Genomic DNA, 26940 nt, shown 5'->3' on the forward strand with positions numbered 1-26940 from the left:
AGGTCCGCTGATGTCGTATACAACTGGTTAGTGCAGCTAGCTATTTTCACAACGGTGACAATTTGTCGCAAGGTAATACTATTAGCTTGGTTTAATAAAACACAACTAAAGCGCTTTAAAAATATTGATTTGTAATATAAAATCGAAGTTAAATAGACGTCGGTTAACTCCTCGGTCAATTATCACTTTCGGTGACTGACTGGCCGATCCTTATAATGCCATATGATCCTCAGTGGTGTGTAATGTTTCTTAAGTACTGTATTTAAAAGCAAGCATTTACTGAATGAAAACTGAAGCACAAACTATCAAGATTGTATTTCAATGGTCAAGATCAAATCAAATTCTTTATTACTACATAATTATTTCGGTCTTATATCACAGTCGTCTAAAGTCAATTGAAATAATACACTGTTGCATTAAATGCGTTATGATAAATTCCAAGATTATGATTTGAAGAAAATAACTTACTTTGGCTTATCTCCATCACTCAGCCTGTAAAGATAAAATAAAACAACATCAGTTGCATATGGGATTGGACCAATTGATTATATGTATGTATGTTCACAGGTTATTAAGATCCCCTGACCTTCTTGGTGCTTTTGTTACATGATTAACTTGCATTAAGATCAAACAACTGGTATGTCTTTATTAAAGGAAATCAAAGGCATATGTCCGACCTATAGTGTTCACCAACGCTCTATATAAATCATCATATATAATGTTTACAGTGCCCATCTCACTGACTAACTCACTGACTATCTCACTGACTGTCTCACTGACTGACTCACTGACTATCTCACTGACTGACTCACTGACTTACTCACTGACTATCTCACTGACTAACTCACTGACTGACTCACTGACTATCTCACTGACTAACTCACTGACTGACTCAGTGACTTGACTGACAGACTTACTGACTCAATGACTGTCTCACTGACCGACCGACCGACCGTCTCACTGTCTGACTGACATATGCATATGTGACGATATACTTATGTAACACTTGTACATTTTATACTGTTTCCGTGATACAGTTATTACCTCGAAAAGCAATAAATGCTTTCCAAAGTCTAAGAAGTGTATTTAAATGCACACCAATAATGAATGAAAGTTGGAGTACAAAATCACAATATTGCATTTCAACAGTCAGATGAAAGCAAATCCTAAATCACAACATCATGATTTCGATCTTATATAAAATAGGTTTTAATTATACTAATAGAATACAATGTAACATTAAATACAGTATGATATATTCCAAAATATCTACATGAGGAAAAACACTTACTCTGACAAGTCTTTATCACTCAAACTGAAAATAAAAAAAAATAAACCAAAACCAGGTGTCATATGGGATAGATCAATTGATATGTATGTATGTACATAGGCAATAAAGATTCCTTACCAATTCTGATGCTATGTGTTATTACATTATCAACTTGCATCAAAATCAACCAACTGGAATGTCTTGATTAACGGAAATCAAACGCGTATATATGAAAAAGGTGTTTACCATCATCATAAAATAAATGTACATGTAACACTAATTTAACGAAAACCGCTCATCATGTTTTAAAAAAATGTTTGCCTTTTAAAGAAATGCATACAACTAAATCATGCCGATTCAGTATTATATAAACGAATTAAATGTTTAAATATGGTGCATGGAACAAACATGTTCATATTCGGTGCATATTTTCAACATATGATACACTCACTCACTCACTCACTCACTCACTCACTCACTCACTCACTCACTCACTCACTCACTCACTCACTCACTCACTCACTCACTCACTCACTCACTCACTCACTCACTCACTCACTCACTCACTCACTCACTCACTCACTCACTCACTCACTCACTCACTCACTCACTCACTCACTCACTCACTCACTCACTCACTCACTCACTCACTCACTCACTCACTCACTCACTCACTCACTCACTCACTCACTCACTCACTCACTCACTCACTCACTCACTCACTCACTCACTCACTCACTCACTCACTCACTCACTCACTCACTCACTCACTCACTCACTCACTCACTCACTCACTCACTCACTCACTCACTCACTCACTCACTCACTCACTCACTCACTCACTCACTCACTCACTCACTCACTCACTCACTCACTCACTCACTCACTCACTCACTCACTCACTCACTCACTCACTCACTCACTCACTCACTCACTCACTCACTCACTCACTCACTCACTCACTCACTCACTCACTCACTCACTCACTCACTCACTCACTCACTCACTCACTCACTCACTCACTCACTCACTCACTCACTCACTCACTCACTCACTCACTCACTCACTCACTCACTCACTCACTCACTCACTCACTCACTCACTCACTCACTCACTCACTCACAACGTTTAACACTATAGCTTCAACAAATGCAAAGACAACACGCTAAAGGTAAAATTTTCGGACAATTATCTTGATATAATATCCATTTAAAAGCCTAGCCTGCAATGCTTTGGGAAAAGTCATATGTACAACTAATGTTAATGGCGGATAATTTAACCCTTTATGAACAGTTTGATGACACACTGAGTTACCCGTCCATGCCCCTTTTTTACATGTTTCGCATTATAGACTGTTCTTAAATGTTCTGTATATGACCTTTATTTAAATCAACCATGCAACAAGACCTGGCATGTTTTATATATCTATAGCATCAAATAAAAATAAACAGAAAAGTCAATTATAATGAAACATGTCGTATATATTTTAAATTAAAGTAAGGTTGTTGAAACAAAAACGGATACCTTAAATAAAAATACCAACATATCCTTGTGTGATTTATTATATTTATCGGCCTCTTTGATTTTTGTTGCGCTTGGTCATTTTCGTTCATACCCCCCCCCCCCCAACTTAAATGTTTTGCAAACTTGTACCAATAATAACTCTTAATTTTAAATGAGCAATATTCGTATGATAAATGTTGTGCTTTAGTATATGTGTCATATTGTGGTAATTGTATACGGATATTATATTCTGCTTGATTTTATGAAGCGTCTGGACCCAAATGGCGCATATAAAATATAGTTGAAAATCCGTATAGTAAACCCTCAGTGTTTCGCCGACGTATACGGCATAAAAGTGTTTTTCCGGTATAAAAGAAACATCAGACACAGTCAGCATAAAACAAAATAGGCTACGACATATTCACGCATCAATTTGAGAACTAATCTGTCACTCATCTTCATATCATACACAGTTTTATTAAACCAGTCCAGGAAATATGTAAGTATACTCGCCGACGGTTAGCTTACTACCATATTTTCTGAACTTGATGAATACAATTGTGTATTATATGACGACTCGTGACAGGTCCTATTTATTTATATATATATATATATCATTCAAAACTTATTTTTTTTTTACTTTTATATATTATATCGTTTGTATGATAATTGAATATGGTTATAGGCCTTTGGACTCGACTTGATCGTGTTAATATCAAATAATTTGCTACGATACTAAACGGGTTGCTAAAATTCTAAATTTCAACAGCATGCTAGATCAAAACTGATTCACGTTTGAAACACTGTATACAAGATCCAATGTACATTACAGTATTTGAAAATCTGTGAAAACTGTAACGGTTAAGAGCATTCGATCGCATACAATAATTGTCTAGAAAACCGTTCATAAAACTACATATAAAACAACCACTGACAATATTGTAAATTTGAAACTGTTTCAAAGGCGAATGGCACAATTAGGGTTATGGACCTTCGGGTTATGAGTAATTTTACCAAGCTTGTTTAGGCATGTTAGGCGAAGGCAGTCTGACAGGTACCACGAAAGACTTTATCTAACAATTCCTGAATTAAAAACGACTGTTGATAACATGTCTCTGTTTGACGAGTATCCTTTCAGACAAAATACCAATGTATGTTGATTTTCATACAAAAAAACAACAAGACACTATCACGGCTCCCGATTTCTGGTGAAATATTAAGACATTTTCACCTTTAAAATTAATCCAGATTCGTGCATGACCTGGTTGAGTATGCTAAGCATTCAATGCGACCCTTGATTGAAGAGTTTTTTACACACTGTGACAACAGCCTGTAATATGGTTAATCAATGTTAAATGCACGCAAATATACATACCCAGAAGTATCCTCACCGCTGGCCATTTTTAGTCACAAATTTTGACCTGAAATAAATAAGCGTAATATTGTATTTCGTATTAATTAAAATACTGATGTGACGTTCATTCTGATATATTGCTTGTAGCGAAGAGAATGTGTATGTTAAATGTTTTGTTTTCTTATTCTTATTCTAAATAAGAATATGCAATGTCATGGACTTACGCTACACGTATAACATTTGGGTTAATGCTCACATTTAAAGGCCATCACAACCACAACGAAAATATCTACAACAAAATCAAACATCATAAACAACAACAATAACAACAACAACGAATCATTAAAACAAAAACAAAAAACAATAAATAACAATAAAGTTCTGTACCTCTTCCAATGCAACTTGTTCACGAGCAGAGCCAATTAATCGTAAAACACGTTGGTTCCTGCAAATAAATATGTATGTATCACATAGTGGTATATAGGTATCCCTTTCACTGAAACGCTTAAGCTTCAGCTTTTGCATCATTACATTGCAATCATTTAACTATGTTTTAACTACTCTGTTTAAATAAAATATATTCTCCCCACTAGTTTCGATGCTTTCTTGTTGATAAATGATCATTAAGACCGTTTTCAGTACAGTAACAATGCCAGCCGATGTCTCTTTATACATAGGACTCTTTTCGTAAGAAATTATTCCGCTTTGACCTATTAAAAAAATTGTACAGCATACAAACGTAATGTTAATTTGAGTCTATGTTACCTCTCCTGGTTGTACAACGATGCAATATATATGCCTTAAACGTAGTTGTAAACCATAAATGTGTTTTGGTGAAATATGACAAATGATTGTATTTGGATTTCTGCATCGTACTCTTTCGGGTTTTGCATTTCTGCTCCGACAAAAACGTTAACAGTTTATGTATGTTTCCAGTGGATAAATACTTAATATTAATTTGTTTGTTAACATTATAATTTAATTCTTTATTTATCAATGGTTTGGGTTGTCTATATTCATAAACAATGTTAAAACCCAGTGTACTCTTGTTCCACGGAACTCTTGTATGTTTGTTGTGTGTGCTAGTCTGTTATGCTAATCTCGTTCAGTGTCCTTTATGCCATTTATAAATTGTGCATCTAAAGGTCAAATTGCTGTTCCACAGTTTTATTTTAATATCATCAAATCATAATACAAATATGTGTTTTGAGGTCATCAACATGAGTAATACAAAATGTTGTATAAATATATGTAAAGAACAATAATATATATTAAGCAGGTTGTATGTAAGAAATGTAGTAGGTACAACTATGAATAGTTTAAGTACTTAAACCGACAGAACTATTTAATTGCTATTAAGGCAACCTATGTCATCAAACTCCTGTCGTTCAGCTGTAGACGATACTGCTAAAGTTTGTTTTATTGCTGGTGACAAACACAAGTATGACCTCATTTAAAAGGTGGTTGCTTGAACATTATGAATAAAATATGCAATTTACATGATATTAATGCTAAAATAAATGTGAATTAGTATTTATATCCATAGAATAACTGAATCCGGTCGACATATGTTTTGAAACATCGATATGAATACACGTAACTATTGTCTGCGTAGATTAAGTGAGATTGTAGGATATTACCACCAAAAATTGCGGATAAAAATGGTAGAAGTAACCACAAAATAACGGCTTTTAATTCGTTTAAGACCAAATATCAAGCCTTACACAGAGTAGCATGAGTGCATGTACCCACCTTAACACCCTCAAGCTCGGGCAATAACTATAAAAGACGTATAAAGCAAATCGATGGCACCATTTACAATTTTGTACTTTTTCAGGAGATACAAAAAAACAACAATATAAAATGTCATATACAATGACATGAAGGTTCGGGTTTTTCTGCAACTTCTGTCAAGTAAACTCAATTTCTATTGGCTGTTGAGTCCGGTGTTTTCAGAAAAGGCGGCAATCTAAAATAGGTTAATAAAAATATAAAAAACCCGAAATAGCAAAAAATGTAGGTTCGGCTTTTTTAATGGTGCCATCGAAATGGTATTTCAGACATTTTAAGATTGTCGTTCAGGCAAAACGGATGTTTAGCACCGATGAAAAACAGAACAAAATGTCGCTCTACACACTATAAAGCAGTGTTCAAAAGGATAAAAATAAACGATTAAACGATTCTTTTACATCTAATCAGTAACGTACTGTCTGGAGTCTAACTACATAAAAGTGTTATATTTTGAAACATGTGCCCTCTTAACAGTGGCATCGTGACAATTGTTGGCTTCTCTTCAGAAAAGTGTTAAGTATATATTTTTTAAACTTTAATGTACACTACTTGTTCATATCTTTCGTCGAAATGGTACTAGATTTTTGTTGTATTTGGGGTGTCAATCTAGTCAATTGGCATTCAAGAAAACGCCAGATATAATTGCTTAATTTAAGGGCTCGGGTAAACCAAATCAAATACAATTAATGCATTAACAAGGAATGCCCCACATGCAAAAATAATTTGATTAAATGGCAAATATGAGTTTTCAATATTACTTCAACCAGTCGCCTGTCTGAATTGCCAATTGATGACGTATCTGCCTTTGAAAAGGCACAGTCGTCAAAATAAGTCAATATTCGGACAATGTGTTTGATGGGTATCGACTTACATTAATTAAATGACCTAATATAATCGTTTATTTCTTTAGAAGAAGTTGGGATTCACCGTAATTAAATCAAATACATTACAAATAAATAACAAGTCATGATTGCTCCACAAACTTATTGCATTTGTATCAAATACAACTTTTAATTTTTAACTCTAAACAGCCATAAGTCATCATTTCTTATTAATGACACATATGCCTACAAACAGCTTAGACGTAGAATAAAATCGATAATATTTATAAAATTCAACAGTGTTTACGAGAATTGTCGTCCAGTTGGACGGCATGTATGCTATGAAAACACTTGATATATAGTTTCAAAACTTGTTGTGCAGGGTCATGGTCTTAATACATGTATCCTTTTTATTTGATAGGGTTCAATGAGCGCGGTAAAACGTCACATATATAACTTTCTGTTATTTGCTCTCATACGCGGTAAGACGTCATTGATATAACTTTATGTTCAGAGTTCTCTATCACAGTAAGACGTCATAGATATAACTTTATGTTAATAGTTCTCTATCACGGTAAACCGTCACATATATAACGTTCTGTTAATTACTCTCATACTCGGAAAGACGTCATAGATATAACTTTATGTTAATAATTCTCTACTACAGTTAGGCGTCATAGATATATCTTTATGTTAAAAGTTCTCTATCATGGTAAAACGTCTCATATATAAATTTCTGTTCGTAGTTCTCTATCACGGTAAGACGTCACATATATAACTTTCTGTTAAAAGTTCTCTTATACTGTATGACGTCATATATATAACTTTCTTTTAATAGTTTTCTATCACGATTAGACGTCATAAATGTAAACATTAGGTTAATTGCTTTCAACCAAGTAAAAACCCCACATACATAACTTTCTGTTAATTACTCTCAATCACGGTAAAACGTCACATATATAACTTCCTGTTAAGCTCTCAATCACGGTAAGACGTCATAGATATATACACTAAGTTAATTGCTCTCAACCACGGTAAAACGTCACATATATAACTTTATGTTAATAGTTCTCTATCACGGTAAGACGTCATAGATATAACTTTCTGTATATAGTTCTCTATCACAGTAAGACGTCATAGATATAACTTTCTGTTAATAGTTCTCTATCACGGTAAGACGTCAGAGACATAACTTTATTTTAATAGTTCTCTCTGACGGTATCACGTTATAGACATACACACAAGCTTTATTGTTATCAACCGCGGTAAAACGTCACATATATAACTTTCTGTTAATAGTTCTCAATCACGATAAGACGCAAAATATATAACTTTCCGTTGCTCTCTAAACAAATACGTTTTACTAATTTTCCTAGAATCTGCATTCATTACTACTGAACAAATATATTGGTCAGGCGCGTACCCAGGCATACGCCAGTACGCCAATGCGTACACTTCGTCAGAAAAAAGCGAAAAAATAAAAGTTCCAAAAATGCAATAAAAAGTAAAGGCTGGGGGGGGGGGGTATAAGAAATAATTACGTCAGAATTTTATCGTTTGTTGGTTTTTATAGCGTAATACCTAAATTCCGCAAAAAAGGTGATCACGATGTAGATCTCAACTTAAGTTATACACGCGTTATTTTCCCATAACCTGCCAAATCGGTGTGGATCCTGTTGACCTCCTGGTAAATGATCCGAATGATGTTTACAAGGCGGGACTTTTAAAAATGACTGAACAGAAAGTTCTTTATTACCGTGGATCTAGCTCTTAAATGCGGGGTTTATGGTCTTTATTTCACAAAAATTCTCCAAATATTAAGAAAGTTATCTTTAAAAACCTTACCTGAATCGAGACTTGTTGACATTTGTTGCCGTGCACTTTACCGAATAAGTCACGTGGGTTCTCCACCGTGAGAAGAGTAAGAAATAACTGATCCGATTACGATAGTTGTATACCTGAGTGATAAATTTCATGTAAACGCCACAGCAAAGCACATTAACAGGTGCGTTTAATTATCATGTTTACAAATCGTCAGGTGTGCATGAATACAAGTTAGATGATATTCTGATTGTTATCATCATTTTAGTGCCGTGAAAGAACAGATATTTTCCCATACATTTTAAAAGCAAAATAATTAAGTATAGATCTATTTGTGTTAAGTTACAATATTTTATTAACTTATCTAGATGCTGTTAAGCATAGCATGGAGACAGTTTCAGACTCCGCATGTGATTAAATATACCGGTGAGGTGCGCGGCTGTCAGACTTTTCAACCCCAAGACTTTTCAACCCCTTTGTCATTTGTGAAATCAAAGACTTTTCACCCCCTTTGTCATTTCAACCCCTAAAAGTGCTAAGCCTTTTCAACCCCACCTTAAACAAAAACTTTTCAACCCCTAATAAACGAAGACTTTTCAACCCCTTAATTTCTCACCTTTTTAAGAAAATAACTACAACAGTAAACAATCTATTATGAAATTTCTTTTAAAAATCAAGAATATATTAAGACTAAAAATATAACAAACAAAAAATATGTAATACATACAAAATATACATACTTAAAACACATGATAATACAATAATTCATTAAATATTTACATTTAAATAAGTAAAAAAAATGCTCGACTGTCCATTTAGCTATTTAGTCATTTAACCATAAATCTTCCTTATCTCCCTGAGGAAATCCTCACACAATATATTATGTGCATGGTACTGCTCCATCAATTAATTGAAACAGCGTTTGTTTGTTTTTCTTTTAGTTTTTTTAAACACTTTTTTAAAGCATTTTGTCATCAATAAAAAAGACAATAAAATGAGTTGAACTTTAAATAAAATTCTTCATAATATTTCAAAATATCATGATTTAGCAGACAATGTTTAAGAAATACAAAAGTATACATTGAGTTCAAAGATGTTATAAATGTATTATAGATTGAGTTCCAAATGCTTTCAAATTACATAAATGTAACATAAGATTTTATTAACGTTTTTTATTTCTCAGTTTAAAAAAATATAGACATTCTATTATAAAGTGGTATATATGTAAAAAAAAATGCTATAAGCATTGTATTTTCTTTTCATATATGCAATTAAAGAATGGAATGAAGGTCGCACATTCATTAATGGGCAACACGTGTGACATTGTCATAAATTCCTAAGGGATTAAGGGGCTTCATAACACCTTTAATTGAGGTTATAGTAACTTGAAAGTGGCAGTTAACTAAGGTTCTAATATCATGGCCATCATTCCAAACTATGGCCAGCTTGAAAAATTTTGTGTATAATTTTCAGGATTTAAAATCAAACAAAAAATATATATTATTTATTTATACCCGCAAACTCTGAATTTTTAGATAATACATTATCAAGAATTAAAATCAAACTGTACTGAAATAGCAATATGGTACTACAAAAATACTTTCCACTGTTGACCTTTTTTAAAAGCCATGAAAGTTTTATAAATGTTCAAGTTCAGGTTTTTATTGGCATTCTACAAGCACAAAAAGTAGAATGTTCTTTTATTAGTTATTAGTTGTAGTTATTCTTTGCATCCATTTTCTTTTGCAATTATTCAAATTTGTTATTTAAAGAACACAATTATGGTAATAACATTGTACATAATATATGTGAATTCGCTGTGATATGTAATATCCTTCAGAATAATACAACAATTGCATGTTCGGAGTAACCAGGTACCAAAATCTTACTTTACCGTACCATTGTTAATGTTCGGAATATTATTTTGAAAAAAAACTAACCATCAAGTGCTTAGTAAATCAAGGCAAACCTTTGTAAATTTCATCCAATACTTTGGAGAAAAGTGTAACAAATAAGCCAAACAAATCTCTAATTGTATTTCAATAACAATTGGTTAAGTTTCTTGCAAAAACAATGAAAAGACAACACCTGGCTGACAAAAATAATAGGGGTTGAAAAGTCTTTGATATAGGGGTTGAAAAGCCTTCAATATGGCTATCAAAATATTTCAACTAGGAGTTGAAAAGTCTTTGATTTAAGGGTTGAAAAGTCCAAACAGGTAGGGATTGAAAAGTCTTTAAAATAGGGGTTGAAAAGTCTTCGTTTTGAGAAGGGGTTGAAAAATCCTGCTCCCAGGTGCGCAAGCCTTTCTGGTCAACGCAATATCTCAATTATTCAGCGGATTGGATGTTAAATAGAGACCCCACCCATCACCCCAGATCTTTTTGTTTATTTAAATCAAATACAAGTATTGATTTTTGGAAAAAAATAATAAAAAAATATCGGGACTAACAATGTTACTTAAGATAAATATTCATCTATTTGTATGCTTTTATACGTGCCAAAACGCCCCTAGATAGCACCAAATGCTATGTTGGATTTCAAAATTTTCTGGGGGGGGCATGCCCCCGCCCCCCCCTAGACTGTGCGTATCCTAGATTTTGACCTAGGTACGCCCCTGTTGGTAACATATATGAAATAAGATTAAGGAAAGGTAACATTGCAGCTTTAAAGGGACTCTATAATCTATTGGCTTTACATGTATTATGTTAATCAGAATTCAAACACTGACATTTAAAATACTTAAAGGTTTTCATGATGAAAACCACTCAACTTGGACAAAACATGACACAAGTCCAGTGCCCTAACTAGCACTGAACGGGTAGCACATTTGCAATTTAGCGCGAGCGCCTTTATTATTGGGACATGCAAGTAATGACAATAATGCTTTTACAATAACTTGCGCATGGGAGAATAGTTTGATTACTTTTGATGAAGTATGGAATAACCACCTTTTCTCAACTAATTATTTTATCGTATTCGAAACATCAAATTCGCACAACCAACGATTACTACAAATCAAGTTATTTTCAATTTACTGTTGTGTTGACAGGCTAGCGTTTAATTTCAATTTGTCAGTGAACATATTCGTATTAGTAATTTACCAGACGACAGCACGCTCGATCAGATTTAAATTCAATCCGAGGTAATATCTAGTCATTTAAAAGTTAAAATGGTTATTTCACATTGTTGTAGTTGGGTTTGACGCTATAGTTTTGTAACTCACATATGATGAATGTTCGTAATCTCTATGTATATTCCTAGGTCCCGACGACTTTCACACGCGTGTGTATATGACTTTCATCTTCATGAGCGAATTGCATAAAATCAGTCAATGCAATTGCTTTTTCTAAATATATTTCCTCGTTAAAGCTAGTGAAATAAATATAATGTCCTTAAATTTCCCCGGACTTGAAATGAAATGTATTTGAAATTGAAAAGTTCAATTAGGAATACTTATCATTGATAAGTGAAGTATTAACTACTTACAATAAACCATAAACTAAATGGCATTATTGTTAGATATATACTAATATCATACGCTGCAGGGTTCCATAATAATGGCGCACTTGTTATTGTACATTTACGGCTAGGCTATATAGGTCTCGATTGACAACAGACCGATCGATTAACAGTAAAAGTATAGACACTTGTTCAATGTAGAGTTAATATGTTGAATGTTTGCACGTAATAGCGAAATATAATGCATGAATATGTTCAAGGGTGTAGTCACTGTATTATATTTTTTGTATAATCTTTGGTCAAGTGACCCAGCCAGATGATCTGTTTTGTACCAATCTGAAATTGTGTACACGCATATGTTTATTGCCTATCGTATTGCATGTTTGATTCAAAGCGATTGTTCCTATAATATAGACAACACAAAACATTTACCCTTTAAAATCGTATAAAGCTAATGAACAAAATTAATCAGAATTTTTAGTCATTGTCGTCGATATGAAAGTTGTAAAACATTTCCGTTTTTGTTGTGTTTGATCATTGGTATGTTTTTCAAAGTAGATGCGTAGGCATCAGAATCATCCGAACCTATTCCATTGCAACAAATAGTGCCATTTCTGTAAGATTGTTAAGACAAAGAGAAGGATTATTTTCAAGTGACCTTTGACACAGTGACAAAGATGGTGAGTTTGGCTATTAATAGCACATGGCAAACGTCCTTGAAAATAAACCATCAAGTCTAACTTTGGTTAACACTACGTTATAGTTGATCACAATTTAACATTGTCACCCTAGTAGTATAGTAATATAAATGCGATATTAAACTTGCTAAGCACTATTTACAGTATTGCTAATCTAAAAATAGAGATATTACAAATGAGATTACATATTCCGTGATGTTAGGTAATTGGAATTTCAAGGGATACCGGATACTTTATATCGTATTGCTAAAATGTCGTTACTATACGTAAATCCGGAATCACCGTATACATTATACATCACGGTAGTTATGGAATATACCACTAGCCATATGACTATAGGCTTACGCCCATTCCATGATTGATCTTAAGGGCTTATTTGATTATAGATAAAGACATTCACAACTGTGACTTAATTACCGTTTAATGAAATGTCAAATTATTTTGTCTGTGCCATATTCACAGGTGAAAAGACGGCACGATTTGAATTGGTTCAAGCTATTATTGTGTTAAAATAAGTTATACCAGTTGTCAAACATGCGATATAATACAATGACGTAGCTACTTGTATTAATGACGAAGATAAAAAAAAATGGCACGTCAACTGAGTTATACTAATTGAAATCAATCGAATTGGAATAGCAAACATATTATATTTCTTCATAAGTCATGCTGTTATTGATCCATTTATTATTATTGCGCGGTCAAGCCTATGCTAATTGTTCTTTATCTCATTCAGGCTAGTATAGAGACGAATATAAAGTATGAGCTAAAAAAAGAGTATTGTATCATTTCAAAATGACTTTGAAATCATTTTTTAAAACTATACGGAAACATAGACCAGATAATCGCAATAAGCATAAAGCTACTCAAACTTTGATAACATAAAAAAAGAAATCAATGAAGACTAATTAAGATGTGCGAAAATCAATTATTATATTAATTAATTGCGCATTGGCCCAATATTAACAGAAGGGGATTAGAAAGTCAATGGTTTAATACAATATTTTGTATATAAAACACACCATCTTTCTTGAACCAGAAATTATTTAATGGAAACAAAGATATTTTCTCAGTTCATGTTAAGAACAATTCAAATGAAAGACAGAACACTCTAATAAAATGGTAAAAATGAGTCCATTCAGAAATTTGCAATCTTATCGTTTAAATGCACGCACGGACATACGATTATGGTTGACAGAGATGAACTGTTTTTCATTTTACAAATAATTTATAGACAATTATATTGACTAACGTTAACTATAGTTGACACGATGTTACGTTAATGTGTGGTCATTCGATATAATTTATTTAATAATATTTTATTGCATATTTATAAACATTATTACAATTGTCAAAATATTTAAATACATGTATATAGAAAAGTTTGAAATAAATGTTATCAAAGTTGTATGCAAAAGGGTCGGGCCACAAGTTATCAACAACATTAGTTACGGCCCTCCCCTTATAGTTTCGTTAGAGTTAACAAGATGATTGGTATATAAAGTAACTTATATGCTAAAAAGAGCATAATGCATAATATGCTAAAAGTATTTATAATGCATTTATTTTGTGAATTTGCATGTATATGTAATATTCGTTATATTATTATGAAAAAAGTAGAAAAACAACAACATTGTATCAAACAAGAAAATGAAGAATTGATATAGAAGAAAAAAAAAATGACGAGAAAAATCATATAAAAGAGACAAAAGCACACACCCCAAGCACAACCCTCACATAGCGTTACATCAAATGCTACACCGCTTACTCTTCCACATGGCTATTTACTAATTAGTATACTCGCTTAGGTAGTTTGCTGGTGAAATCTTCCTGTATGTTTAATAAAGGCTTGGACTTGTTGAAAGAGTTTACTATTATCGTCATCAGTTAAACTGTCTATACCATTCAGGAATTTATCAGGACTTAAAGGGTGATAGGGTCTAGTTTTTGTAAATAAAGTTAATCTCGCATTTTCATATAAAGGACACCAGAAGAAATAATGTTCAGCATCTTCGTAACTATTGCCACATTCGCAAAATGGATCGTCACGTAGAAAGTTGTTAAAAAATCTGCGTGAAGATTGCTACATTTGTTTCTTATTCGAGTGTGTTGAATTTGCAATAATCTCTCACCATGATAATAGTAGTTTGGGACTGTTGGGGGTTTGTACATCTTTTTAAGCTGATATTTAAAAACTGCTAGTGTGTCAGACATTTTTATTTCTGGGTTTAGATCATTCCATAATTTCGCTGAGGATGGTATCGTGGAATTAGAATACATTTCAGTTCTTCTTGCAAGTGTTTCAAGGTTATCATTATTTCTAAGATTATATGGGGTATTATTTCTAACAAGTTGAGGCATATCGTCAATTAAAAAAATGTGGCAAGTAACCTTCCTTATATTTATATATCAATATTAGTTTTTGCATTTTTCTTCGATCAGCTAAAGATACCCAACCTATTTCATTTCATAAATTGTTAATAGAGACGGAACGGGTAAGTCCAGTGACTAGTCTTACAGCCTCATACTGAATTCTTTCTAACATGTCTTTCTCATATTTAGTGCAATTGTCCCAGATTATTGACCTGTATTCTAGAATTGGACGAAGGTATGAAATATATATTTGGTTAATAGTGTTCCGCTTCAGTTTATATTTTAGTAGTCTCATAGAGCCCAATACTTTGCCTGCAGAATTAATTATAGAGTTAATATGTTCATGCCATTTACCATTCTCACTAAGTGTTCCTCCGAGATGTTTATGGTGTTCAACAAAGTTGAGTTGGCTGTTATTGAAAATAAGAGTTGGACGGTTATCATTGGTTCTTGAGAAGAACATAACTTGCGTTTTAGCAGAGTTAAAAGTTATAAGCCATTGCTCTGCCCAACGATGTATTTTATCAAGATCATGATTCAATGTACGTTCAATGTAATTAACATCAGTTGAAGTAACAGCTAGCGAACAATCATCAGCGAAAAGGCGTGTTATACTTAATAACGGATCAGCTATATCGTTAATATATATTAGGAACAATAAAGGGCCTAACACGGACCCTTGGGGGACTCCAGCATTTATTGACATTTTTTGAGAGAATGATGATTTTACAAAAACCCTTTGTGATCTACATTGAAGGTAACTTGAAAGCCAATTTAAAACATCACCATTGATACCGTATTGTCTTAATTTAAATAATAAACCTTTATACCATACTCTATCAAATGCTTTACTAATATCACATAATACAATACATGTTGACTTTTTGTCGTCAAACGATTTACAAATTTGATTATACATATCTACGAGCTGGTTTACTGTCGAATGTCCTGGTAAAAAGCCTGATTGGTTTTTGAATATGAGATTATTTTGTATAAGATAATTATGGATATGTTTACGTATTACTCTTTCCATAACCTTGCCAACACAACTAATAAGGGAAATTGGTCTATAATTTGAGGGCAAATACTTTTCACCGTTTTTGAATAATGGCAATACATGAGCTAACTTCCAATCGCTAGGAAAAGTGGTCTCTACTAACGATTTGTTGAATAATATTGTGAGTGGTTTGCAAATTGTATTTTTTTGTTTCTTTTAACATACGGTGAAATATTTGATCAGGTCCTGTTGCTCACTTTTTCATCAAAATATCCGTAGTATACGTAATAAAATCGATTATGTCAGGGATAATCTGTCAGATTTTAACATACTTTGCTTTACGGAAACGCATTTATCACACGAAATTCTAAACGAAGATATTGCTCTCGAAGGATTTGATACTGTTTTTCGAAAAGACTGTTCATCGTACTCTGGCGGTCTTCTCATTTATACGTCATCGGTCTACAGACCGAAACGATTATTTGATATTGAAAAAATTATACCAGAATCTATTTAGGTGCAAGTTTATGACAGATCAAGTAGTTATATAATTTGTAATGTATACCGCCAACCCAATACATCTGTTGAAATGTGGGAAAGATTACATTTAGGCATTGAGAAGGCTTACGAAATTTCGAACCAAATAATCATCGTAGGTGACATAAATGAAGATCAACTCAATACTTCAAATCATAAATTTAAGGATATTCTTCTTTTAAATAATTTGACAAATATAATTAATGCTCCTACGCGAGTGACAAATACCTCTGCAACACATTTGGACCCAATCGCGATAAGCAATAGCATAAAACTGCATCACGCTGGCATACTTGATTCAAATAACTCCATTAGTGATCATCTAGGTACTTTTGCATACATTGATTTTAACTTTCCGGCAAATAATACTTACCAAAGGCGAGTCTGGAACTATAAACGCGCAGATTTTACTAAACTAAATGAACTAATTAATAATTATGATTGGTCTTCTTTAACACCCGCTTGATATAAATACAGCAACACGTAAATTTACAGAAATATTCATAAACTTAGTTAAACAATGTATTCCAAATTATTTAGTTACTATACGATCCGACGACAAACCATGGTACACAAACGAGATTCGAAAGTTTTCAAGACAACGCGACAGGTTAAAGAAGGTAGCAACCGTAAGTGATAAAACATTAGATTGGAATAAATACAAAACTTTTAGAAACAAAGTTAATAACATGAAAAAGTACGCTAAAACAATTTTCTATAACAACATTGAGGAGTCTTTAAATGATTTCAAAAACAACAATCAAAAACAATATTGGAAGACCGTAAAGCTCTTAACTAAAAGCAATACAAACTGTGACCAGAATATACCACCACTGCAAAACAATGACCAGTCATTCTCATTTACTGGCACCGATAAAGCAACTACTCTTAATAATTATTTTTCGTCAATATCTACTGTTGATGATTCAACTTCTTCTCTTCCTCCATTTGCCTCTAAAACCAATTCCTCTTTTACCAATATTATTATTAATGAACAAGAAGTCACAGCCATTCTTGGTATTCTGGATATAATTCGATATAAGGGCCGCCTACAGAAAAAAATAGCATCAATTAGCGTCGGACCAAGTTAATGTTTCAGTCCTAATATGTTGTTGGTCTTAAAGTCATTTAAAGCACTGTCACACGACTCCTCCCTTTATAGACAGTGGCGGGTCTTATCACAAGAACGCAGATACGCCATTAAATGTCTTTGCTGCGTCATTTGTTAAATACTGACAAAGCTCATTGCACGATGTTATTATTAAATCTTTGCACGATGTTATTATTAAATGTGTTAAACAAACTAATATATAGCAATGGTATAAATAACACTTTGTAATTTTGAATGACTCTTGCACATGAACAAACGTTCACATAGGTGCAAGACAACTAATACCTGTCATTAACAATTAAAGCAAACTGAGTGGCCTTATATTTGCGCTTGCAAAATTTTGGATAATTGCGAATTGATTAACCATTACTTGATCGCAGCTATTTAAAATAGTTACACAATGGTTTTCCAAACTTACAAACAAAAGGTATTGTGTTCCTTTCTATTGAAATAAGTACTGCTAGGTTAGCTAAGCACACACGTAAATATCGATATATATATTTGAAAGTTTATGTTTAATATTATATTTTTGTTTTAAATCCAGCATCAAATATTCCTTGTCCCTAATATGTTGTAAAACAAGATTTTCACGAGATACCACCAATTATAGATGCTAAAATTAATACAAAGTTGGGGAATGCGGTTACAATAATATTAATCCTAGATTCGGATATAAATACATTTATATCAAATGATATCGTCTTATGTGTGAATATCACTGTCATATTAAACAGCAAAATGCAAGCAATGGTACGGCTCCTTATAATAGGTATCATTTGTTTACTTCATTGATACGAATACAATCCCCTTATGTCTAGGATCTTGTAGTAAGTTAAGACAAAATAGTACAATAAAGATGACTGACCTTTAATATTTGAAGTAGTTACTTATCCAAACAGATGAATCGTGAACTAAAAGTTTAACAAATTTACTTGTTTAGTTACGTTTAGTCCAAGAGACACCGAGTGTCTTATTACGTATCGCTTACACTAGCAGAACAATACGTAAATATGGGATCCCAGTGTATGTTTTTATTGAGAATGCTCAGTCAACTTCAGTATAATCCTTCAATCATTTCAATTCATATAATACACCTGTAATTTACAACCCTCTTTAACAATAGGGACATGCCAAGTTAATGAACTGATTAAAATCAAGTTGCATAAGCATAAAAATAAAAATAGTTTTGAAAAAAAGCACTCAGCCTAATTAAGCATTTTTGAATATAGTCTCCGCATCGTTAACTGTTTTTTAAAAGTTCCGTTGTATACCTATAAAGTTAAAGTCAGTACCATACTGTTGTCCTACAATAATCTTGCCATAAAACGAATATTTTAAAATACGTATGTTTGATTATAACCTGTAATTATATATAGGGGTTTAATCACTTTATAAATGGATGAAAAAGAGTGTTAGTAAGTAAATTGTAAAATAGACACCCCTTTCAGAGCCGTGTTATAACATATCATATTAGAAAATTGTATTCCCCAACCATGACTCCCAACGGAATTATACGCTTAGATATTTGTATACATCAACGGAAGAATACTTTGGAATTGTCCTAACATAATGATAGGATGACACTAACCATGAATAATATATCAATGACTTTTAGCCTTACACACTACATAACAGCTCTCCTTAATATCGTCATCTGATAGTGTACTTCAATTATTTTACCCTGCGTGTTGTATCTTACAGCATGTGGTGATAAAACAAATGCAACGGCATTTTCAAAAAAACAATAATATTACAGATTATTATAGAAATGTCACGTGTTGACATTTTTCATAGATATCTCAAACACTCTCTCTAAATTACTGTTCCAGTGTGTGTATAACGCGTGATAATTTGCTTCATAAATGCTACGTCGGAAGGCAATATTTTGCTTCGAATTAAGACTTTAAGCAAAGATAACTTTCCTATTTCTTCACCCGTTTAAATGAATCATTGCGCAGTCTACGCCGCTAACTAAGCATCGCTTTCGGTCTTTTATCAGGGTTTGATTCAGAGTTAAGTTTCTTAAAACACTTCGACAAACCTTTTCACAGTACGGCCGTCTGACGGAGCACTGTCAAGACATTATTTTGAAAACAGGTTTGTCGAAGTGTTTGATAAAACTAATTACCTTATCAAACGTCGGTAATAAAACGAAGGCGAGCTTCATTAAGCGGCATAGACTGCCCATTGTTTTATTTAAAATGGTGTAGTAAAAGAAAAGTTATCTTTGATTTAATTCTTTATTTTAAGTACTATATTGCCTTCCGACTTAGCATATCACGTAATTGATCACTTGGTATACACACACTGTGTTCTTAAGGGACTAACATAGATGGAAAGAAAATTCAAACACAGCTTATTGATGTATCAATCTACCATATCACTGTTTTTCATAATGATGATGATGATGATGCTGATGATGTTACTGCTGCTGCTGCTGCTGATGATGATACAATTTAATTATCCTCGATCAGTGACCACAAACAATATGTTACTGTTATTATTGTTCATATATTCACAGGTATAAGACAGAAATACATTAATCAGTTTCGGTCATTATTATTCATACACTCTATGATAAAACCTTATGTTATAACAATACATAAACTATTTCAACATATTGAACAAAAGCATAACGTAGCTATTTTGATTTAACTACTAAGATAAAAGGAAAGTAATGAATAACACCCAAACAAATATATCAGCCGAATTTAATAAGTCTGCTTTGGAATCAAGCGTGACTAACAAACATATCATATTTCTACATAAGTCTTATTGTCTTATTGTCATTGAGAATACAAACCTCTGCTCATTGATCTTCGTTTGATTGAGAATAGTATGAATGAGTTTAAGTACAATGCGACTAATTAAAATATATTTGTGTCATTTCCAAATGACTCCTAAATAGAAACGGTCGTTAGTGATATTATAATATGTTAATTAGAAGATGACTGTTTGCTTACAAAAAAAATGCCACCCACGATAAAATAACATTGAATAACAAAATTTCTGTAAATATCATAGGAAATTAGGACCAATGAAGACTAAGTTTGATTTGCAGAAATTATATTATTAATGTCCGTTGACCCCCACACATAAGGAGGGAAAAGAAAATCATCATGTGAAAAAATATATAATACAATTTTGCTGTGTCGGCAATTTAATAATGCAATGACAATTAAGAGCAATTAATTATTTTCGACAAGGTATAACAGGGTAATTACAAGGTACTTAAATGTAGAGCCTATAGCTAGAGACATGCCATGTCAATAGAATCACTTGGTTCAGTGTATTGTAATTGTCAATGCTTGGTTGCTGTTCCAGTAACCTAACCAGCACTGATCAGGTAACGCATTTGCAACTTAGAGCACCTTCCTTAATGATATGTAAATGTATTTAAAGAATTGCTTTTACTGAATGTGTAACTGCCCCAACAATTCATATCCAATTTATCTCAATCACCCCATTAATGGGGTTCCATTCAACGAAATGAAAGTCAGCATTATAACATTACATTTCACATAATCTGACATGTATTAAGTGACTGAGTTTTGTTAGACGCATGTACAATTTTTTGACGGAGCCTGGACTTCCTTTGCAATATATGAAGTCAGTCCAACTATTAAATCAGTTGCTATATTGTCAAACACGCCAACTATAGAACAATAACAATATCCACATGCGGTTTGGCTTCATAACAAATTTTGATCAACTACTTATATCACCGTATTCGCGATATCATATTCCCTCAACCAGCAAATAATACAAACCATTTTTTTTCAATTTGCTGCTGTGTTTACAGGTAAAATGTGGCTAGCATTTAATTTCCGTTTGTAAGTGAACATATTCGTATCAGGCAAATATCCAGGCGACAGCACGTAGGATCCGATACAGATTCACTCCGAGTTTATATCTTGCCATTTGATAGTTAAAATTGATATTTTACATTCTTAAAAATTCAAAACTTAAAAGTGATAATGAGGTTAATTGGGAGACACGATCTTGGATATTTAATAGTACTGGTTTAACAGAGGACAAGTTTTAAATGAAAGTATCTTAAATAGGTATATTAAGGCGGCAATAGTTAACAGTATTGCATATTGTTAGTGCGTAAACCCCATGGCAGATTGACAGTCCAGGCGTAATTGTTCTTACAGTAAAACAGGAAAACAACAACATTGTAATTACGGATTTAATTCAGAAAATATTATATAATTATTTAAAATGTTGTTTATTTTGAAATGTGATATTGCCTATCGTGTAAACAGTTCAAAGTACAATATTATTTCAGACGTTAGCCGTTCATAGATCATTTATTTCTTTCAGAAGTGCATGAAATATTTCATCTTCATGAGCGAATTGCACAAAGTCAGTCAATGCAATTGCCCTTTCGAAAGATTTCTCCTCGTTAACGCCAATGATACAAACATAATGCCCTTAAATTTTCTTGGACTTTAGATTTGCAATGTATTTGAAAAAATCAATTAGCAATACTTATCATTGATAAGTGAAGTACTAATTACTTGCATTGAACCATAACCGAAATAACATTATTGTTAGATATATGCCGATATCATACGTTGCAGGGTTCCATAATAATGGCGCACTTGTTATTGCACATTTACGGCTAGGCAATATAGGTCTCGACTGAAAACAGACCGATCGATTAACAGTATGAGTATAGAAACTTGTTCAATTAGTAATGAATACAGCGAATTATATTGGTCAAGTGACCCAGCTAGATAAGCTGCTATTGTATTCATCTGAAATTGTATACACGTATACCTTTATCGCCTGCCATATTGCCTAATTAAGCTAATTTTCCTATAATATATACAGCACAATTCTTTAACCCTGTATACTCGTATTAAGGTAATGAGGATATCAGAATGATTTAGTAATTGTCGTCGATATAAAATCTGTAAAACTGTCCATGACTAGCACATTTATTGCACAATCCGTTTTTGTTGTGTTTGATCATTGGTATTTCTTTAAAGAAGATGCGTATGTATCAGAATCATCAAAACCTATTCCATTGCAATAAATAATGCCATTTCCGTTTGTTTAGACATAGGGAATAATTATTTCCCACTAACCTTTGACACAGTGACAAAGATGATGTGTTTGGCTATTGATAACGCAGGGTCAACGTCCTTGAAAAGAAACCATCAAGTCTCACTTTGATAAGACATAACGTAAGAGTTGATCTCAAATTAACATTGTCACCCTTTAATTAATATAAATACGATATTAAACCTGCTAAGCACTATTTACAGTACTGCTGATCTAAATATAATCAAGATTTAGAAGTGATAATGTAAATACCGGCATGTAAGGTAATTATAACGGTAGGTATCGAATGTACCCGTAGGCATGACTATAGGGATATGCCCATTTCATGATTGATCTTAAGGGCATATTTGGTTATAAATAAAGACATTCACAACTGCCGCTTAATTACCGTTTCATGAAATGTCAAATTATTTGATTTGTTTCAAACTATTATTTTCTAACAATAAGTTATATCAATTGTAAAACAGAACAAATAATACAATGACGTAGCTGTTGGTATTGTTGGTATTAATTACTAAGATAAAGTAATGTTCACCTCAACTGAACTATATTCTTACTTAATAAAAGTATGTGGGAATAGCAAACATATTATATTTCTTTATAGGTCATGCTGTTATTGTACCATTGATTGTTATTGCGTAGTCGAGCATCTGCTTTGTTCTTTATCTGATTTAGACTAGTATGTAGGCGAACATGAAGTATGCGCTGAATAAAAAGTATTGTATTTTATTAGAATAACTTTCAAATCATTTTTATAAAATTATACTGATATATTAATTAGATGATCGCAATAAGAAAAAGCTACACAATCTATGATATATAAATACAGAAATCATTGTAGGCTAAGTTAGACTTGCGAAAATCAATTATATTATTAATAAAATATTTATTGACCCAATATTAAAAGACGGGCTTGAGAAAGGCAATGGTTTAATACAGTGTACATACAAGTTTTCTCGAACCTTTAATTATTTACTGGAAACTAGTGTCATTAAAACTAGTTACGTCACTGCCTTTCTCAATTCAAATGAAAAACAGAATTTAACAACCTATACTGAAATGGTAAAAATGAGTCCATGCAGAAATGTGTTACGTTTGCAATCTTATTTTTTAAACGCTCGCGCGCATAGACGATTATGGTTGACATTGATTAAACTGTAAATTAATGATATTGAGTAACGTTAACTATCGTTTGCAAGATGTTACGTAAATGTCAAGTCTTGCGAAATGAGGGCAACCGAAGTGACTAGAGAACACTCAACTGTGAACACCAACTTTACTAAATTACGACCAGGCCTGAATACGAAAGAGAGATGCCTTTGTGAGAAGCGAGTAAGCTTACTGGACATCTGGATGTACCAAGCAGAATAACGGCAGGAAAATTTTAAATGAAGTCGGTCTTATTCTGAACCTTCCATGCGGGCGCTTGACGTTTATGTCATGTGTTTGCTTGCAAATGATAAATATTGTTCTTCAGAACTCACTTATAGTATTAGCAAATTACTGTGAAGTGCTTACAAATCAGGTATAAAGCCAAACGGCATCATGGAATAAAGGAACAAGATGCGTGTTGGCAAGGACCTACAGGCGGCAAATTGCTAACCAAAGGAAAAGGTAGTGATTTTAGCTTGAGGAAGTCCTTTTTAGATGAAATCTTACAGTATGTGTGAAGCAAATTAATATCAGTCATTGTCACCCTCTTACATGGAAATAATAAAAATAATGTTAACACTGTTTTGCAACATAATGAAACAAGTAATCTAAAACGTTGCGAAATCTGCACAGATTTCTTTGAACAAAGCATTGCTTACAAATATGTGTACATGTAAAACAAATGTCTGATCCAAAGTATGTATGAAATATCAACATTCCAGCCTTGAAAGAGACTCTCTCATTGTCTTGCAAAACATTTATTATATAAAAAATAGAAATTAAAAAGAAAAGAAAAGTTTTCGCTTTACCAACTCATAAAGTGACCATTTCCGTTATAAATAAGAGTTCGACTATACAGTATACGTATGTTTCATAGACAAATCTGAATCTAAGAGTAGAAATATATGATTCAACGGAATTATATCTGAAAACTTACACTGATTATATAGGTTTTTTTTTTAAAATAAGCATTTGTTTACATGTCAAAGTAATCTGATAACATTTTACAGCTTGTCAAATAGAAGGAATGTTTAATAATTACTCCAAACGATGTGTTTATTAAATGTATGAAAATAACCCTATTATAGCAATGATATAAAAAGTATATAAAAAAAATATTTTTGAATGAATATCGCACATGAACAAACGTACAGTGTGCACATAGGTGCATGGCAACTAATAAACAATTAAAGCAAATTGAGTGGCTTTACATTTACGCTTGCAAAACTTTCACAATTTAAGACAATTGCGCACATCTTGATTAATCGTAACTTCATCTCAGCTATTCAATATAGTAACACAATGATTTTCGAAAATAACCAATAGAAGGTATTGGGATTCCTTCTTCTGAAATCCGTACTGCTAGGTTAGCTAAGCACACACGTTAATATTGATATATATTTGAAAGTTTATGCTTAATATAATATATGTCGAAGATTATTTACATTATCTAGTGTGTGTGTGTGTGTTGTTTTAAATCCAGAATCAATAATTCCATGTCAATAATATGTTGTGAAACGAGTTTTTCACAAGATACCAAGATTGATAGATGTTAAAAATAATCCAAAGTGTCGGAATGCGGGTACGTCAGTAAAACACAATTTTCCTAGCATCGAACATATATCCATTTATATAGAATGATACCGTTTTATGTGTAAATATCACTGTCATCTTCAAGAGCAAGAGGCAGTCAATGGTACGGCTTCTTATATAGCTATCATTTGTATCTCCATGATGCGAAAACATATCTTCTATATCGAAGATCTTGTAGCAACTGAAGAAAACAAATAGTAAAAAAAAAGAATACTGACCTTTAATATTAAAAGTAACTTTATATCCAAACAGAGGAATCGTGAAACAAAAAGTTCAATTATTTCACTTCTTTAGTAACGTGGAGTCCAATATACTATAGACTCAGTCACTTTCAGTATAATATATCAAGCTATTCAATTCGTTATATACACCTGTCATGAACAACCCACTATAACAATAGTGTCCATTTAATAGTCTGATTAACGGCATTCATAATCAATTGACACATAAAGACATACACCCATTACTCGCTGTTCATAATCGTCTATAAACAATCGGCAAAAAACTCTGAAATATGTTTGTGAAGGCGCACAGAGCAAACTGTTCAAAAATATATTTGAAGAAAAATGCATTGAACTTTCTTTAGGATATTCGAGTACAAACAAGAGTACGTATGTAGCAGAGTTCCAGTTGTATACTTATAAAGTTAAAGTCAGTACCGTGCTGTTGTCCCACAATAAACATGTCCATAAAATGATTATTTTAAAATACGCCTGCTTTGCTATATTCTGAAATAATAAAAAAGACACCCTTTTAGTGCCGTGTTATAAAATATTGTTATAAAATATCACCTACGATATTTGTAAACCCCTATACCCCAACCAGGATTACCAACGGAAGAATAGCCTTAGAAAATTGCATACCACAACGGAAGAAAACGTTTGATTTTTTTCTGAAATAATGATAAGTTGACATTACGCATGTCTTATATATCAAGGAGCTTTGGCCTTCAAAACTACACACAGCTCTTCTTAACATCGTCACTTGTTAATTCAATTATTTGACCCTGTTTGTATTGTTTTCAAATAAAAAGCTTTAGTATCTTACAGAAGGTTGTGATAAAACTTTTTTTTTCAAAAAATATAAAAAATTACAAATCATAAAAGCCTTATAGAAATGCCTTTTGTTTACAATTTACAGAAAACATGCTCAAACGCTCTCTCTAACTAATTGCTCTTTAGCTAAACACATAGATAGACAGAAAATTCAAGCGTTACTAAATAGCGTATAAATCAACAACATCACTGTTTTTTTTTCATTTAATAGCAGACGGATGATGATGATGATGATGATGACGATGGCGATGATTACTGTGAATTAATTACTATTCATTGTAATAAATTTGTTTTTCGATCATTGACCACAGACGATATGTCATTCATTT

The 26940-nt window shown here is 32.6% G+C and overlaps 1 protein-coding gene across 8 annotated transcripts in view; it reads right to left on the reverse strand.

Annotated features, from left to right (window-relative positions):
• The window catches only part of LOC128221326 (uncharacterized), a 69181-nt gene extending 43316 nt beyond the window's left edge, over window positions 1–25865 (reverse strand). For 4 of the 8 annotated variants that reach the window (XM_052929891.1, XM_052929894.1, XM_052929890.1 and 1 more), the window contains exons 1-5: window positions 25775–25865; window positions 4515–4572; window positions 4149–4194; window positions 1292–1315; window positions 469–492 (exon numbers count right to left, since the gene is read on the reverse strand). In XM_052929891.1, coding sequence (XP_052785851.1) covers window positions 469–492; window positions 1292–1315; window positions 4149–4174 — 74 coding nt within the window. In that variant the 5' untranslated portion in view covers window positions 4175–4194; window positions 4515–4572; window positions 25775–25865. Of the gene's footprint in view, window positions 1–468; window positions 493–1291; window positions 1316–4148; window positions 4195–4514; window positions 4573–18603; window positions 18695–25408; window positions 25447–25774 lie in introns of those variants that run through there. The other 4 variants (XM_052929889.1, XM_052929888.1, XM_052929892.1 and 1 more) reach the window with 4 other exon arrangements.
• Between the last annotated feature and the right edge of the window lie 1075 nt (window positions 25866–26940).

Source organism: Mya arenaria, chromosome 16, assembly GCF_026914265.1.
Source record: "Mya arenaria isolate MELC-2E11 chromosome 16, ASM2691426v1".
Lineage (NCBI taxonomy): Eukaryota > Metazoa > Mollusca > Bivalvia > Myida > Myidae > Mya > Mya arenaria.